The following is a 14,839-nucleotide window of genomic DNA, read 5'->3' as shown; positions in this document are numbered from 1 at the left end:
CCCGTAAGCAGGCTGCGCTGCCCTCAGCATGTATATATGAGGTCTCATTGTTAGATGAGTTTAAGGGGCAGAGCCTCAGGGAGGGGAGGCCCTGGGAGGGGGTTCTGGAGAATAGTTGGTCTCTCTGCCCACAGCCACCTGCCCTACGATGTCACCCCAGAGCAGGCCTTGAGCCATCCCGAGGTCCAGAGACGACTGGACATCTCCCTCCGCAACCTCCTTGCCATGACTGATAAGTTCCTTGCAGCCATCATCTCATCTGTGGACCAAATTCCGTATGTGCAGCAGCCCCACAGCAGCCTAAGCACAGGATCTCAAGAGGGCCAGGCCACACTGCGGAGAGCAGAGCGGCCCAGAGGATGGAAGCAGGGAGGGAAACTGGGCTGGGGTTGCTCAAGGACTTCAGGAGATGGGTGGAGAATGCTCAAAGCCCCTGCTAGAGACTTGCCCTGGAAGACAGCACGCAGGTCTATGTGGGCAGTCAGGACATCCCTGGGCCAGAGAAAGGAACCTCAAGTGATTATGGGGACGTATTACTGTCTGAGTGCAAATGGTAGACAGTGTAAAACTCTTCAGTCCACAAAGTCAAAAATAAGAAAACTTCAAACCAGTAAAGCACTTTATCAAAGTCCTTTCCTTTCTTAAAATTTAGCCAATAATTATTTTTTGAAAAACAGATGATTGAAAATGTTGACAAGGTGGGCCTCCTCTAGATCATCACTTAGCCAGCCAGCCTTTCTGGAGCTCAGGGGTGCATGGGGCAGGGTGGGGATGCTGGAGACGGGAGCCCACGGAGTTCATTACCCTGCTCCCCAAACCTGGAGGACTGGCTTAAAGATTTAAATTTAGGATTCAGCAAAGGTTGTCCTAGGACTGATAAAGGAAGATACGCAACGAGCTGTAAACGTCTGTCCCTGGCCCTAGCAGGTAGAAATAGCTTTTAAAGGTATTTAATTAAACTTGTAGGTGGCACACCCACAATAGGAATAATAATGATAGTAAAGTCTAGCATGCTGAACAGCACTCTACCATTACTTCCACAGACATAACTTCACTTGGTCTTCATAAAAACCCTCTGAGAAAAACAAGTACCGTATATTAACACATAGACGCAGACTATAGAAAAATGGTACAGATCAACCGGTTTGCAAGGCGGAAATAGAGACACAGATGTAGAGAACAAACATATGGATGCCACGTGGGGAAAGCGGGGAGGCTTGGGGGGGAGATGAATTGGGAGATTGGGATACCAAATTGTACACTCTAAATATATGCAGTTTATCGTATATTAACTGTATCTCAATAAAAGTTCTTTAAAAAAAAATAATAAATAAATAAAATAACCCTCTGAGGTAGAGAGGGCAAGAATGACATTCCCGTTTTCCAGACCAGGGAACAAACTCATAAGGGGAACAAGACAGCCTAAGCCGACATCTCTGGTTAGTGGCGGAGTCAGGACCACGTGCTTCCACTCCAGCTCGTTGTGCCCCTCCGCCCCTGCTTCTAGCCCAGACCAGGCCCCTCAGAGATGCTCTGTGATAACAGACAGGGTTGGCTGCCTCAGAGCCTCCCGGGCTGCCCTGGGATGGGGCCTGACTGTGGGTGTCAGACACCTAAGGTACAGGCTAAAGGGGTCTCTGTGGGGAAGGCAGGATGCATATTGGGGTCTGGGGTCGTCCCCGGGGGAGACTAAAGGGGGCCAAAGAAGAGGCTCTTGGGCTAGGTTGGAGGCTGCATGAGAGCTTAGTGGATGATAGGGCCCTGGTCTTGGGTGCTGACACAAGGGCAGGAGGGAGGGACAAGGCCCAGAGCTGTTTGGAGGGAGGCAGCAGGGAGCTGGCTGTGGATAGGGGAGGGCCAGTGCTTGAGCTCAGCTCTGGTGTGGGTGGGCAGGGCCCTAGTGCACCTATTGCTTTGCCTGCAGCTACGGGATGCGATATGTGGCCAAGGTCCTGAAGACAACTCTGGCAGAGAAGTTCCCCGACGCCACAGAGAATGAGGTCTATAAGGCAAGTGTTGTCTCCCATCCCCCACCTCTCGCGCTCTCCTTTGCCCCGATGGTGCCTGTGAACCCCTAGACTGAGACAGAAGGACAGAAAACCCTATGCTGTAAAAAGCCAAGAAGGAAAGCATTCTCCACTCTGTCAGTCGAGCCTGGCTCACCAGCAGGGCTCAGGTAGCAGATGGATAGTCATCCAGGATATGAGTTAACAGTGGTCAACCCTGCACTTGTCAGATCTGGGTTCCAGTCCCAGCTATTGCTCAAGTTTGCTGCGTGACCTTGAGCAAGTTCCCGGCCTGCTCTGGGTCTGTTTTCTCTTCTGTACAATAACGGGGTTGACCAGGTGCTCCTTCCAGCCAGGTGAGCTGGGAGAGTGGGCCTGGGGCTGTGGAGGTGGACCCCAGGTGCTTCTACGATGGTCTCCTCTGCCCTCAGGTCGTAGGGAACCTCCTGTACTACCGCTTCCTGAACCCGGCTGTAGTGGCCCCCGACGCCTTCGACATTGTGGCCATGGCAGCGGGCGGCGCCCTGGCCACCCCCCAGCGCCACGCCCTGGGGGCTGTGGCTCAACTCCTGCAGCATGCCGCGGCGGGCAAGGCCTTCTCCAAGGAGAGCCCGCACCTGCGGGTCTTGAATGACTATCTGGAGGAGACACACCTCAAGTTCAGGTCTTGGGTCCTGGCATCCTGTTCCTCCCTGTGCCCTTCTTTTCCGCTTCCCATCTTCTTTCACGTACCACTTCCCCTCTCAAATCCGTGAAGAGGAGGGGCATAGAGGTAAAGAGTCTAGTTAGTGGGCTGGAGGATGGTTTGTTGGAAGGACTCCCCAGTGGAGAGGGAAGAGGACTATTGAGGGAAGCTGGCTTGAGGGGCCACCAGGAAAGCAGGGAGGGCAGCACAGAGAGGCTGGAGCCAAGACTGGAGAGTCAGAGCTGGCTTGAGCAGTCACTGGAGAGGGCCAGAGGAAGGCTGATGGGAACAGAGGTGTGGGGGTGCCGGCCCGCCCCACCCTCTCACACGCTCTTCCTCTGGAGCTAGGAGGTTCGTCTGCCGTGCCTGCCAGGTGCCAGAGCCGGAGGAGCGTTTTGCGATGGATGAGTACTCAGATATGGTGGCTGTGGCCAAACCTGTGGTGTACATCACCGCGGGGGAGCTGGTCAACACGCACAGGGTGAGGGGCTGCAACCAGGGGCCTCCGGGTAGGTGGGCCGGCCCTGGAAGGAAGGCCTGGCTCAAACTCTGCGTTTCTTTTTCTCCCTCCATCCTACAGCTGTTGCTAGAACACCAGGACTGGATCGCCCCTGATCACCTCGACCCCTTGCACGAGCTCCTGGAGGACCTTGGGGAGCTGCCCACCATCCCTGACCTCATCGGTGCGTGCCGTCCTCAACAGCTGGGGTGGGGGTGGGGGCCTGCAGGGAGTTGAGCAGGGCCTGGGAACATGCCCCTCAAGTTTCTGTTCCGTCTGGGACATGTGCCGGGAAGCTGGTTACATGCTCTCCCTCCTCTCTCGCTCTGGTCCTGAGATGGACACATGGACACAGACTGATATGGAGAAAGTGGACAGACAGTAGGGGACCCCGTGCCATCATATAAATGGCCAGTTAAATCACGTGAGAGAGACATCGAGGGATAGGGCCTGTTCTGGGTCCCAAAAGTTGTCTGTGATGAGAGGGGATTTCAGGAGCTATGGAGTGGAGGGAAGCTGGCTTACGGGGCTGGAAGGGCGGGGTGGAGGTGGTGGCAGATAGGAGAGAGCCAGGAGCTCCAGGCTTGAGAGGCACAGCCCCGGGGACGCAAGGGTAAGCTTTGTGGGCAACAGCCCTTCCATTGGTGCTCAGGGCTGAAGGTACAGGGTGGCGCTGCGTGGGAAATCTTCCTCAAAGAGGGGCGCGTGGAGCAAGGCCCCGTGTGTGCGTGTGGAAGTGTGCTAGTCTCTCTCCTTCCTCACCTGCCTCAGGGGAGAACGTAGCCGCGGATGGGAACGTGGATCTGAGCAAGCTAGAAGTGTCCCTGACGCTCACCAACAAGTTTGAAGGGCTAGAGACAGACGCCGCTGACCCCAGTGCCCGGAGCCTCCTGCTGAGGTGGGAGCGCAGCCTCGGCCCCCTGAGCCTCCCCAGGCCAGTAAGGTGGCTCCTCTGGGGTGGCCGTGCCACCTTCTCCCTGGGCTCTCTTATCCTTCAGAAAGTTCTTCCTGGAGCCTCACCCGCCTTCCCCTTGCTGTGGTCTCAGCTCTCTTCCTTCTGGCAGCCTCAGCTTTTTGCTCTGTCTTGTGGCTTGAAGGCAAAGGAATAGTTAGGACCTTGGCCACACAGTCGTTTTGTGGCTGAAGGCAAAGGAATAGTTAGGACCTTGGCCACACAGTCATTTGTGTACTGTTGTGCTGTTTACTGAGTGCTCTCTTATACATCATTTAATCTTAGGGACAAGCGATGAGGTCGATGAGTTTCCCTGCCTTCCAGTGGAGGAAAGAAACTCGGTTAAGTGACCTGCCTGAAGTCCCACAGGCAGCTGGTGGAGGAGCTTGTGTCCTAATTCGCTGTCTTTGTGAGCGATGGTCAGGAGATGGGCGTGGAGCTTTTCATCCCCAGTTCTGCCAAGGGGAGGGAGGACCCCCAGCAGGGCTGGGCCGCTCATCCAGGCAGAAGAGGAGCCAGGTCGCACTTTGATCCCCTGGCCAACAAGGCAGCCCCTCTGCTCATCCATTCACCCAGTAAAGCCTGAGCTGGGTGTTCAGCTGTGTCCTGCCATCGAAGGCCTTACAGTGGGGCGAGGCTAGACATGAGCACACATCAGCCAGCACGAGGGAGGCGGGTGTCAGGTGTGTGAGAGCTCAGAGGGACACCGAGGTGGGGAAAGGTCTCACAGAGGAGGAAGTGCGTCCTTCAGCTGAAGGACTCAAAGGAAGATCATTTGTGGGAGGCACTGTAGGCCAAGGACACAGAGGTATAAGAGAGCACAGTGTGTTCAGAACTATGGTAGTTCTGTATCACAGGCCATTAACGCACTTGGGTCTTCCTCCTGGTTGTGGTCTCACAACACCTTCCGCCTTCGCTTTCTCTCCTTACCTCCAAGCGTCCCTAGAAGCCGTGATGTGGGGTGGGGTCCGCTGACTCAGCTCCGTAGCCAGCCTCATGTCCACACCCTACCCCGTCCCTCACCTCTCCCCCATCGCTGCCCTCCTCCTGCAGCACCAAGCAGATGCTGGCTGACATCATGCAGTTCCACTCCGGGGACTCCCTCAAGGAGATCCTGTCCCTCTCGGCCTCCAGAGAGCAGGTGAGCGGCAGGCTGGCCCACGGGTACTGCCTCGTTCACACCCCACCAGCACGGCTGATTCCTTCCCCGGGACCCCACCCACAGTCGGCCCCAAGCAGACACCCGTGCTCACCAGTAATGCGAGCTCTGGAGGGCAAGGCCTCTGCCCCAACCCCCAGAGACCCTCAGGTTGCAGAGTCCCAAGACTCCACCTCCTTCCCACTCCCCACTGAAACAAGTGAGCCCTGCAGGGACCCCGGCCCCTGCTGTCCGCGCTAGGAGTTGTTGGGGATGCGGAGAGGCAGTCTGGGCTGCCTCCCTTGAAGGGCACGGGAGGGCAGGCGCTCAGCATAGGGAGCAGGCCACTTGCGGGCTTGGAGGCCGGAGACGGTGGTGAGGGGTAGGGGGCCCGCTGGAGTACAGACTCAGCCAGGGGCTTCCCAGAGGACAGGTGGGGACGGCCCGTAGAGGCCTGTCCCGAAACACAGGACAGAGGAGGGAGGTGCCCCCAGATCCCCTGGAGCCATCACAAAGCTCCACTGTTGGGAAGTCGCAGCCAGTGTCTGCCGGAATCCTTTACTCTATGCTCCCGTCGGGTCTCCCTTGGCCGTCTTCCTCCGTGCTGGCCCCGAGGCCCTTCGGCGTCTATGAGGTTGTACACTTTGATGCTCTTTACAAGTCAGCCCGCCCCGCCCCTCCCCCCGGAACCCGTGGCTTGGGGGCAGAATGGTGGGGCCTGCTAGACCCCTCAAGCATCCCTGCCCCCCAGGAAGCAGCCCACAAACGGCTGATGGGCCGACGCCAGGCCTGTGAGGCCCAGACCCCAGTGCCGCTGCGACGACACCGCTCGCTGACAGCTCACTCCCTCCTGCCGCTGGCAGAGAAACAACGGCGCGTCCTGCGGAACCTGCGCCGACTCGAGGGCCTGGGGTTGGTCAGTGCCAGAGACGGCTACCAGGGGCTGGTGGACGAACTGGCCAAGGTAACGGCCTGGGCCTGGGGGTTGAGTGGGGAGAGCATGTGTGCGTGTGTGTTTGCACACGCATGTCTGTAGTGTTGGCACCTCAAGGACGGGCCTCTCCCTGGTAAGTGCCTACCCAAAATTGTCACCAGCCAGGGGAAGGCCAAGTGACCTCCGAGGGTCCTTTTTGAAGGAGAGGTCTCAAAATTAGTCAGGGAAGGGAGTATTCTTGAAACTGTCTTTTACTAAAAAACAAGGAGCTGTGGAACAATTACTCCTCAGTGGGGGAGAGGCCCTGACGACATCCTTCGAGGGTTTGGGATGGAGTCCTTGAGAATGTCCTCCTAGGGAAAACAGCCTTGAAATCTTCCTCTTTCTGCTTTCCTGAAGATCCTCACAGTGGGTTGTTCTTGGGCTTGAGTCAGAACCTGAGGCTTTCCTGCCAGGAAGGGTCCATTCACCCCTCCCTTGGTGCCCCCAACCCCAGGACATCTGCAACCAGCGCAGGCACCGGCAGCGGCGCAAAGCAGAGCTGGTGAAGCTGCAGACCACATTCCAGGGCCTAAGCGCTAAGACCACCTTTTATGAGGAGCAAGGCGACTACTACAGCCAGTACATCCGAGCCTGCCTGGACCACCTGGCCCCTGGCTGCAAGTAGGTGCTCCCTTCCTGCACTTTGAACGTGACCTGTGACCTCTCCTCCTGCCCATGTCGACCTTTGCCCCACTCTTTCCCTGCTTTGAAAGGGACATGTCACCCGAGCACAGCATGGTCCCTCCCTGGCTCTGGTCTTTAAGTCTCACTCTCAAAGTCTTGGGCTCAAGTGCAGCCCCCTCCTTTGTCTTCCACCAGTGAGAAGTCTCCTCGGGGTCTAATTTCCTCCCTACCAACCACAGAGGGAACTAGCGTCTCTGGTGTTGGAGAGTTTGTTAGATGAATTCTCTGAGGCCTTTTCTTCATCAGGAGTTCCAGGAAAGGGAAGAAGCAGCCATCTCTCCATTACACTGCTGCCCAGCTCCTGGAGAAGGGTGTCTTGGTGGAAATTGAAGATCTTCCCACCTCTCAGTATGTGTCTTCGGAGGGCAGACTGTCAGACCCTTCCCATGCCCTAACCTGGGCTGGGCACCGGGTGGGAGGGAAGGAGAAGCATGGTCCCTGCCTTGAAGGAACTATTAGGATGATGAGGAAGACGGGACATCTCCAGACAGAGAGTTAAGGGCAGTGGGTGTGGTCTGCCACAGTTCTAGACACCCCAAGACAGAAGATGCTAGGAAAGCGTCTTGGAGGAGAGAACAGCTGATGAGGGCCAGGCAGAGAAAAGAGCTCAGGTGTGGTGAGCAGAAGTGAAATTGGGAGGAGAGAGTGATAGAGGCGAAGCCTGGCTCTGGGTGACACGCAGCGCTGCCTGGGATGAGCAGTGGGCAGAAGAGTGGGGCTGTGGCCCTGGAAAGAGGCAGTGGGTCCCCGTTTTGAATCCTGTTCTTGATAGCTTCAGAAATGTGATCTTTGACCTCAGCCCTGGAGATGAGGCGGGAACGTTCGAAGTAAAGGCCAAGTTCCTGGGTGTGGACATGGAGCGGTTTCAGCTGCACTATCAGGTGAGGGGACACTCCCGCGAGCCCCCAAGGCACCCGAGGGGCTTTAGGTGCCAGCCTGAAGGATGGCAGGCTGGCCCGGCTTCCCGGGGCCGCGGGTGACCGCAGCTCTGTTCCCCACCCAGTCCATATCGTCTGTTCCTGAAGAGAAGGTGATGTCTGTGTGGCCCACGCCTCTCTGTCCCCGTGTCCCCACACAGACCCCAGCGCCAAGCATGAGGAGAGTGGAGCGGGCTGGCGACATCCGAGCAGGATTAATATCTGAAGCCCTAGTGCATGTCAGGGGCTTTACACAGTACCTCATTTAATCCTCTCTGAAGCTCTCAAGCATTTTCCCTGTTTTACAGGCTCTGAGGCTAATAGGTTAAGAAGCCGGCCTAAGTCATAGACCAGTGTTCAGGGAAGCAGTGATTTTAAATCCAAACCTTTTTTGGCTCTGCTGTTTTGCCTTTTAAATGATTTCAAGCCCTGGCTCTGCTTGGATTGACATTCGGTCAAGTCACTGTACCTGTCTCTTGGCCTTGGTTTCCTCATCTGTGAAGGGGGTTTCAATGCCCACGTCAGTGGCCAGTGCCACTGGATGACGGCGTAAGGCTCCAAGATGTTAGTGCTTTGTAAACTGGCTGGCTGGGCCCCAGTGAGAAACCTTCAAACTCCCCTCCCTGCCCCTTCCCTGCCTCCTAGGACCTCCTGCAGCTCCAGTACGAGGGTGTGGCTGTCATGAAACTCTTCAACAAGGCCAAGGTCAACGTCAACCTTCTCATCTTCCTCCTCAACAAGAAATTCTTGCGGAAGTGATAGATGCACTGGGTGCTACCCAACTGCTTCTTACCACGCTGGATGCTTTTCTTAACACTAATGCACTACTTTACTTCCCTGCAGACACCCAGAGCTGAGGACTGGGCAAGGGTCAAGGAGTCTCACCCTTTCCCCAGCTGGGAAGAGTTTGTCTACCTGGCCACAGGCAGGGACTCTAACTGGCTCAAGTGAGCCTTGCCTCGGAGTCCAGCTGGGTGGCTTTTAAGTCCCAGAACCTCATGGTTTTCTAGCCAGATGGTAGGGGATGAACCTGGGGCCTGCCCTTTGACCCGCGAAGGCTATTTGCTCTTGTGTCCGCTGCTGCCCTCCCAGTACTATAAGCACTACCCCGGAGGCCTGATTTCCCGCTGCCTCCCTTCTCTCCACAGACCCCGAAGCCGGGCTAGGCTCCCCGTCCCCACTCCCCCTTCATCAGCAGTGTGTGTTCCTGCCCTGCTGAAGCCCAGGCTGCTCTGCTGCTGTGACACCTCACGCCCTCCAGCCCCTCACCCTCACCCGGGCGGATAGCACTCGTTAATGCCCACGTGGCCTTGTGACACGGTTGTCCCCCCAGGGAGGCCTAGGCAAGGTGACCCTCCGTTAACCCCAAATCTCATTCCTTTGTTTACAGTCTGTTTTACGTGTGGGTCACTAGGGTGTTTATTCTCTCCTACACTCTGTGCAGCCTTAATCATGGCTTTAATTCTTTCTTTTTGAGCTCAGAGAAAGAGTTCTCATTTCCCTATTCAAACTAACATTCGTGCCAATCTTTTATACCTTGTATATAGAATCACCTTGTGTTACTCATATTTAAGATCTCATTCCTTCAGCTTCATACGGTACAAGGAGCAGTCTTTCCCTTTCGTCTCTCACCCTCGGGATTCTTGCGCCTTAGAGCTGACTCTGCCAGTCAGTTTCCATAGATCTGCAATCTTGTCTGCCGCTGTCTCTCTCTTGTCCCCACATCTACCCAACTTCCTGTCCCTGTGGCCCTTCTCATTTCACTTTAATAAAAGCAGGTATTACCCCCGCATCTGCTGTTAACCCCTTATTTCATTTCCTGCAGAGCAGGCCCCTGAGTTCTGGGACAGATCTTCCCTGGTGAGCTGGGGAGTCCTTCCTGCAGCCTCCTTCCTGCCTCCACTGTGGGCCCACTCTGCCTGCCTGAGCTCATCAATGCTTAATGAGATGTGGCGTTTATTCCTCTCTTCCCTCCTCCGGGGGACACAGAGGAGGAAGGAATGCTTAGGTTTCAGTTCTGCTTTTATTGGCCACTCTGAAGACTAAAGCCAAAAGGAGGAGAAACCAGTCTGGCTTCTACTCCACCCGTTTTGCACACATTTAGAGCAGATTGTTTTCCTGAGCCTTGGGTGATGACACCAAAGGTGCTTGAGCCACAGCCCCTGAGTATCACGGGTTCTACACTCTGATCAAAATCCCCTGTCCATAAGGAAAGCCCCCCTCCTTTCCTCCCAGCTTTCAGGAAGCAGGGAGGGACTGGAGGAGGGGACAGTCTAGCTAGACCACCTGTCTTGACCTCTGAACTCCCAGCAGCCCCTGCGGGGCTGGCGCACACATGTTTGCTTGGTGCAGCCTGTCTTCCTGCACTCCGTTCCATTCTGTCACTCAGGATCTGTCTTGCTGTCACATTCAATCTCAGTCACATCCTCTCCCCCCCTTAATATGTCACAGCAAAGACTTCAAGTACAGCCTCGCTCTGGGTGACAATGACATGTAGCAGTGGATGCAAGTTTCTACACATGATCAGTCATCATTAAAACTCTCACACATATACAAGAGTGTAACGCAATTAGATTCCAATAAAGAGCTTAAAAAAAAAAAACCTCACGCCAACTGGCTCCAACACTATCCCACTGTGATGGCCCCCCCACGATCACATGATCTCAGCCTCACGCGCCACGTATAGAAAAGTCACAGTAGCTACCATTATTGCTGGGATATTTACATACACTTACGCCTCACAACAGCTCTACAAAGGTAAGCAGTCACCATTTTTGTTTAACAGATGATGAAACTGTGGTTCAGAGGGTTAGATAACTACCCAAGGCTACGCAGCTGCTAAGGGGAAAAAAATCTTTAAACTCAGGACCATCTGCTCAGAGTTTATATTCCCCTGCATTTTTCTCTTCTCTGAAACATTTCCACTTCCTTCACCCTACACTCTCATGCCACTCTCTTCTTCCAAGCTCACCCAACTCCACCCTAGTGATGGTCCGTGATGAGCTTCAGTTCATCAAGTCTTTTCCTAACTGTTGATGCCCAGTCTGAGATTCAGGCACTTAGCTCCAATGGGTGGGGCTATATACCAGCACAACCTCTTCCAAGGGCAATTTGGTGATATCAAAAATGTAAATATAGGGTGCCAGGACAATTCAATGGGGAAAGAGTAGTCTTTTCAATAAATGGTGCTGGGACAACTGGATATCCACATACAAAAGAATGAAGTTGGACCCCATCTCACACCATAAACAAAAATTAAAACAGATCATAGACCTAGACATAAGAGCTAAAACTATAAAACTCTTAGAAGAAGCACAGATATAATTTTCATGACTTTGGATTAGGAAATGGTTTCTTTGGGTACTGAAAGCACAAGCCACGAAAGAAAAAGAAGATAAATTGAACATCAAAATTCAGAACTTGTGCTTCAAAGGACACCTTCAAGAAAATAAGAAGACAACCCACAAAATGGGAGAAGATATTTTTAAATCATATCTGACAAGGGATTTATATCTGTAATGAATAAGGAAATCTTACCACTCAAAAATAAAAAGATAGCCCAATTAAACGGGCAAAGAATTTGAAAAGCCATTTCTCCAAAGGTATACAGGTGGCTAATAAGCACATGAAATGATGCTCAACGTCATTAGTCATTAGCAAAATGCAAATTGAAATCATGAGGTACCACTTCACCCCCACTAGCAGGGCTAAAGTAAAATAGGTAATAACAAGTGTTGGTGAGGATGTGGAGAAATTACAAGTCATATATCGGTAGAGAGCTTGTAACATAGTGGAGCCACTTTGGAAAACAATTTGGCAGTTCCTCAAAATGTTAGACATAGAGTTACCATATGAGCCAGCAATGTCCCTCCTAGGTATATACCCAGGAAAACTGAAAGCAAATGTTCACACAAAAATCTATACACACATGTTCATAGTGTCATGATTCACAATAGCCAAGAAGTGGAAATAATCCAGATTGTTCACCAACTGATGAATAAACAAAAGGTGATATATCCATAAAGTGGAATATTATTCAGCCATCAGAATGAAGTGCTGAGATATGCTACAACACGGAAGAACCTCGAACACATTATGCTAAGTGAAAGCCAAACCCCAAAGGTCACATATTGTATGATTTCATTTATATGAAATGTCCAGAACAGAAAGTAGATTAGTGGTTGCCAGGGCCTGGGGAAAGGGGAGAATGGAGAGTGGCTGCTCATGGGTATGGGATTTCTTTTGGGGGATGATGAAAATATTAATTAAATAGTGGTAATGGCTGGACAACTCTGTGAGTACAGTAAGAAACTACCCGATTGTACACCTTAAAAAGGTGAATCTTATGGTATGTGAATTATATTTTAATAAAGCTGTATTTTTTTTAATGTAAGCATACATACCCAGGAAGGAATTTTTCCTGTGGAGACCTGGATAAGGGAGCAAAAAGCTCTGGAGTGTTTGTTGCAGTATTATTTGTGATGGTGATGATCTTAGCAGGACAGCCACACAGTGGAACATTATGCAGCCAACAGAAGTGATGAGCTAGGTCTGAGTGTACTGATGTGAAAAGCTGTCAGTGGCACATGTTTTCTGGAATGATACACAGGACATGTGGCAGTGATCACCTTTGGGGAGTGGGAAGTATCTTTCTGTGCTGTTCTTACAGTGAGCTTATACTAGTCTTATGAAAAGAAAAGCCAACGCACACTATGGCTCTAGAACTGAGGTGTGAGCATCACAGAGTGGAGTGTCCCTTGCTCTAGAACAGTGCTTCTCAGATTAGGTGCCACAAGCTGTCCCTGGTCCGCTGCTGGGACACGTGCGGAAATTGAGAGCAAGCATTTAGAAACTCACAGCCAGCAGTTTTACCCTTGAATCTAATAATAAAAGATTGAGGTTATATGTTATAGGTCTCTTCATTTCATTTTTCTAGTGCCTAGTTTTTATTGTATTTCACAAAAATATCGGTCCATAATAGATTGGAAATTTTAAAATGTCGCCCTTCAATACAGACAGTTTGAGAAGAACTGTTCTACAGGGCATACTTTTAGTCATGTGACATAAGAATGCATTAGCACTGTTGAATTAAACCAAAGAGACTGAATGGAGTAGCTGAGATCACACTATATATATGCAGGTTTAGATTCTGCTTTATTCATTTAGCCATGAAAAACATTCTTCATGTCTTTAAAATTTCTTCAAAAAACATTATTAATGTCTATAATATAGTCCATATAGTTCATGTATTTAACATGTCTACAATATTAGACAGTTTTCCATTTTCAGTAATTTATGTAATTCTGCAATGGATATCTTTGGATATAAGATCTTTATGTACATTTCTAATTATCTCCTTCGAATGCTAGGACAGAAATTACTAGATCAAAGAGCATTAACTTTTTTTAAAAAAAAGTTTTTCCAGATTATAATACGTATTCATTGTAGAGAATTTAGAAAATATTTAAAAAGCAAAGGTTGAAATAATTCATGGTACCATCACCAAATGATAGCGACTTATAACGTTTTGATGTATTTTCTTCCAATCATATTTGGGATTAGAACCACACTATGCATCTTATTTTGTAACTTGCTTTTTCCACTTAACACTGTAAATATTTCACCATATGAAATGGGATATACCATAATTTACTTCATCCATCCACTATAAAATAGCTATCTAGAGGCTTAAGTTTTGATATATAAGAGGATACTATGCTGCAAATCCCTTGTAGGGGACTCTGTTGGCATTGTTCTCTCTGGATCTGTTTTGTTTTTTGTTTTTTCTTATTTTGGCCATGCCGCAGCATGCAGGATCTTCGTTCCCTGCCCAGGGATTGAACCCATGCTCCCATGCCCCTTGTAGTGGACGAAAAAAGTCTTAACCACTGGACTGCCAGGGAAGTCCTGGGTCTTTTCCTTTAGCAAACTGATCTTCCCTCCCTCCAAATGACTGCTGGGGTTAACGGTGAGCAGAATAGGCCGCCCACCGACCAGGACATAGGACTGAAGGCTATAGAACAGACTTAGCTGGAGCTAAGTCACCAGCTGGCAGCACCCTGGAGAGACAGCCACCAGTTTCTGGCACTAAGATTCCCAGAAGGGTCAGCGTGGCATCTTTCCCAGGTCAGGTCATCTTACTCCTTACAACCCTGAGTGCTACTCAGCATCTCCCAACAAAGCCCTGCTTGCTGAAATTCCTCAGCAGCGTGTTTTATTATTTACAAAGATTTCTTCCTGATTCATCTTTGTACCTAAATCTTTGTGCCTGGGTTTATTTCCTTGGACTATACTCCTAGAAGGGAAGTTGTTATGTCAAAGAGTAGGCACTTTTTGCATGCAACCTAATATCCTCCAGAAAATCTATATCGATTATCAAAGAAAGAGGGCACGGAAGGTGAGAGAAAACTGGTACACCCTACTGGGGCCAGTAGTCCTGGATCCAGAATGAAGCCCAGCCTGACTCTTGCAGATCAACCCAAACCTGCCCTCGTGGGGCTTGTGAAACCTCTCAGTTGCCTTTCTACCACCACCAGTGTAGCATAAGAGGGCCCCTTCATCTGCAAGGAACACACGTTTGAAAAATACAGATTAACGGGGCTTCCCTGGTGGCACAGTGGTTAAGAATCTGCCTGCCAATGCAGGGGACACGGGTTCGATCCCTGCCCCAGGAAGATCCCACATGCTGCGGAGCAACTAAGCCCGTGCGCCACAACTATTGAGCCCACGTGCTGCAACTACTGAAGCCCATGCTCTGCAACAAGAGAAGCCACTGAAATGAGGAGCCCGTGCACCACAATAAAGAGTAGCCCCCCATCCTGCAACTAGAGAAAGCCCGTGTGCAGCAATGAAGACCCAATGCGGCCAATAAAGAAATAAATTTATTTAAAAATAAATAAAAAATGAAAAATACAGATTGCCAGAACTTTCATGGTGGCCCAATGGTTGGGACTTCACCTTCCAGTGCAGCTCCCCTGGTTGG

General features: G+C 51.3%; 1 protein-coding gene across 5 annotated transcripts in view; it reads left to right on the top strand.

Annotated features, from left to right (window-relative positions):
* IQGAP3 (IQ motif containing GTPase activating protein 3) overlaps positions 1 to 9,643 on the top strand; it is a 52,153-nt gene extending 42,510 nt beyond the window's left edge. For all 5 annotated transcript variants that reach the window (XM_057726767.1, XM_057726756.1, XM_057726783.1 and 2 more), the window contains 12 exons: positions 135 to 275; positions 1,925 to 2,009; positions 2,438 to 2,670; positions 3,040 to 3,172; positions 3,272 to 3,374; positions 3,962 to 4,088; positions 5,196 to 5,283; positions 6,032 to 6,244; positions 6,711 to 6,877; positions 7,187 to 7,288; positions 7,713 to 7,821; positions 8,503 to 9,643. In XM_057726767.1, the coding sequence (XP_057582750.1) occupies positions 135 to 275; positions 1,925 to 2,009; positions 2,438 to 2,670; positions 3,040 to 3,172; positions 3,272 to 3,374; positions 3,962 to 4,088; positions 5,196 to 5,283; positions 6,032 to 6,244; positions 6,711 to 6,877; positions 7,187 to 7,288; positions 7,713 to 7,821; positions 8,503 to 8,616 (1,615 nt within the window). In that variant the 3' untranslated portion in view covers positions 8,617 to 9,643. The remainder of the gene's footprint in view (positions 1 to 134; positions 276 to 1,924; positions 2,010 to 2,437; positions 2,671 to 3,039; positions 3,173 to 3,271; positions 3,375 to 3,961; positions 4,089 to 5,195; positions 5,284 to 6,031; positions 6,245 to 6,710; positions 6,878 to 7,186; positions 7,289 to 7,712; positions 7,822 to 8,502) is intronic.
* Positions 9,644 to 14,839: the final 5,196 nt, after the last annotated feature.

Source organism: Hippopotamus amphibius, chromosome 1, assembly GCF_030028045.1.
Source record: "Hippopotamus amphibius kiboko isolate mHipAmp2 chromosome 1, mHipAmp2.hap2, whole genome shotgun sequence".
NCBI classification, from domain to species: Eukaryota; Metazoa; Chordata; class Mammalia; order Artiodactyla; family Hippopotamidae; genus Hippopotamus; species Hippopotamus amphibius.
The sequence above is the reverse complement of the archived record's forward strand: the minus strand, read 5'-3'. Positions and strand labels throughout refer to the sequence as shown.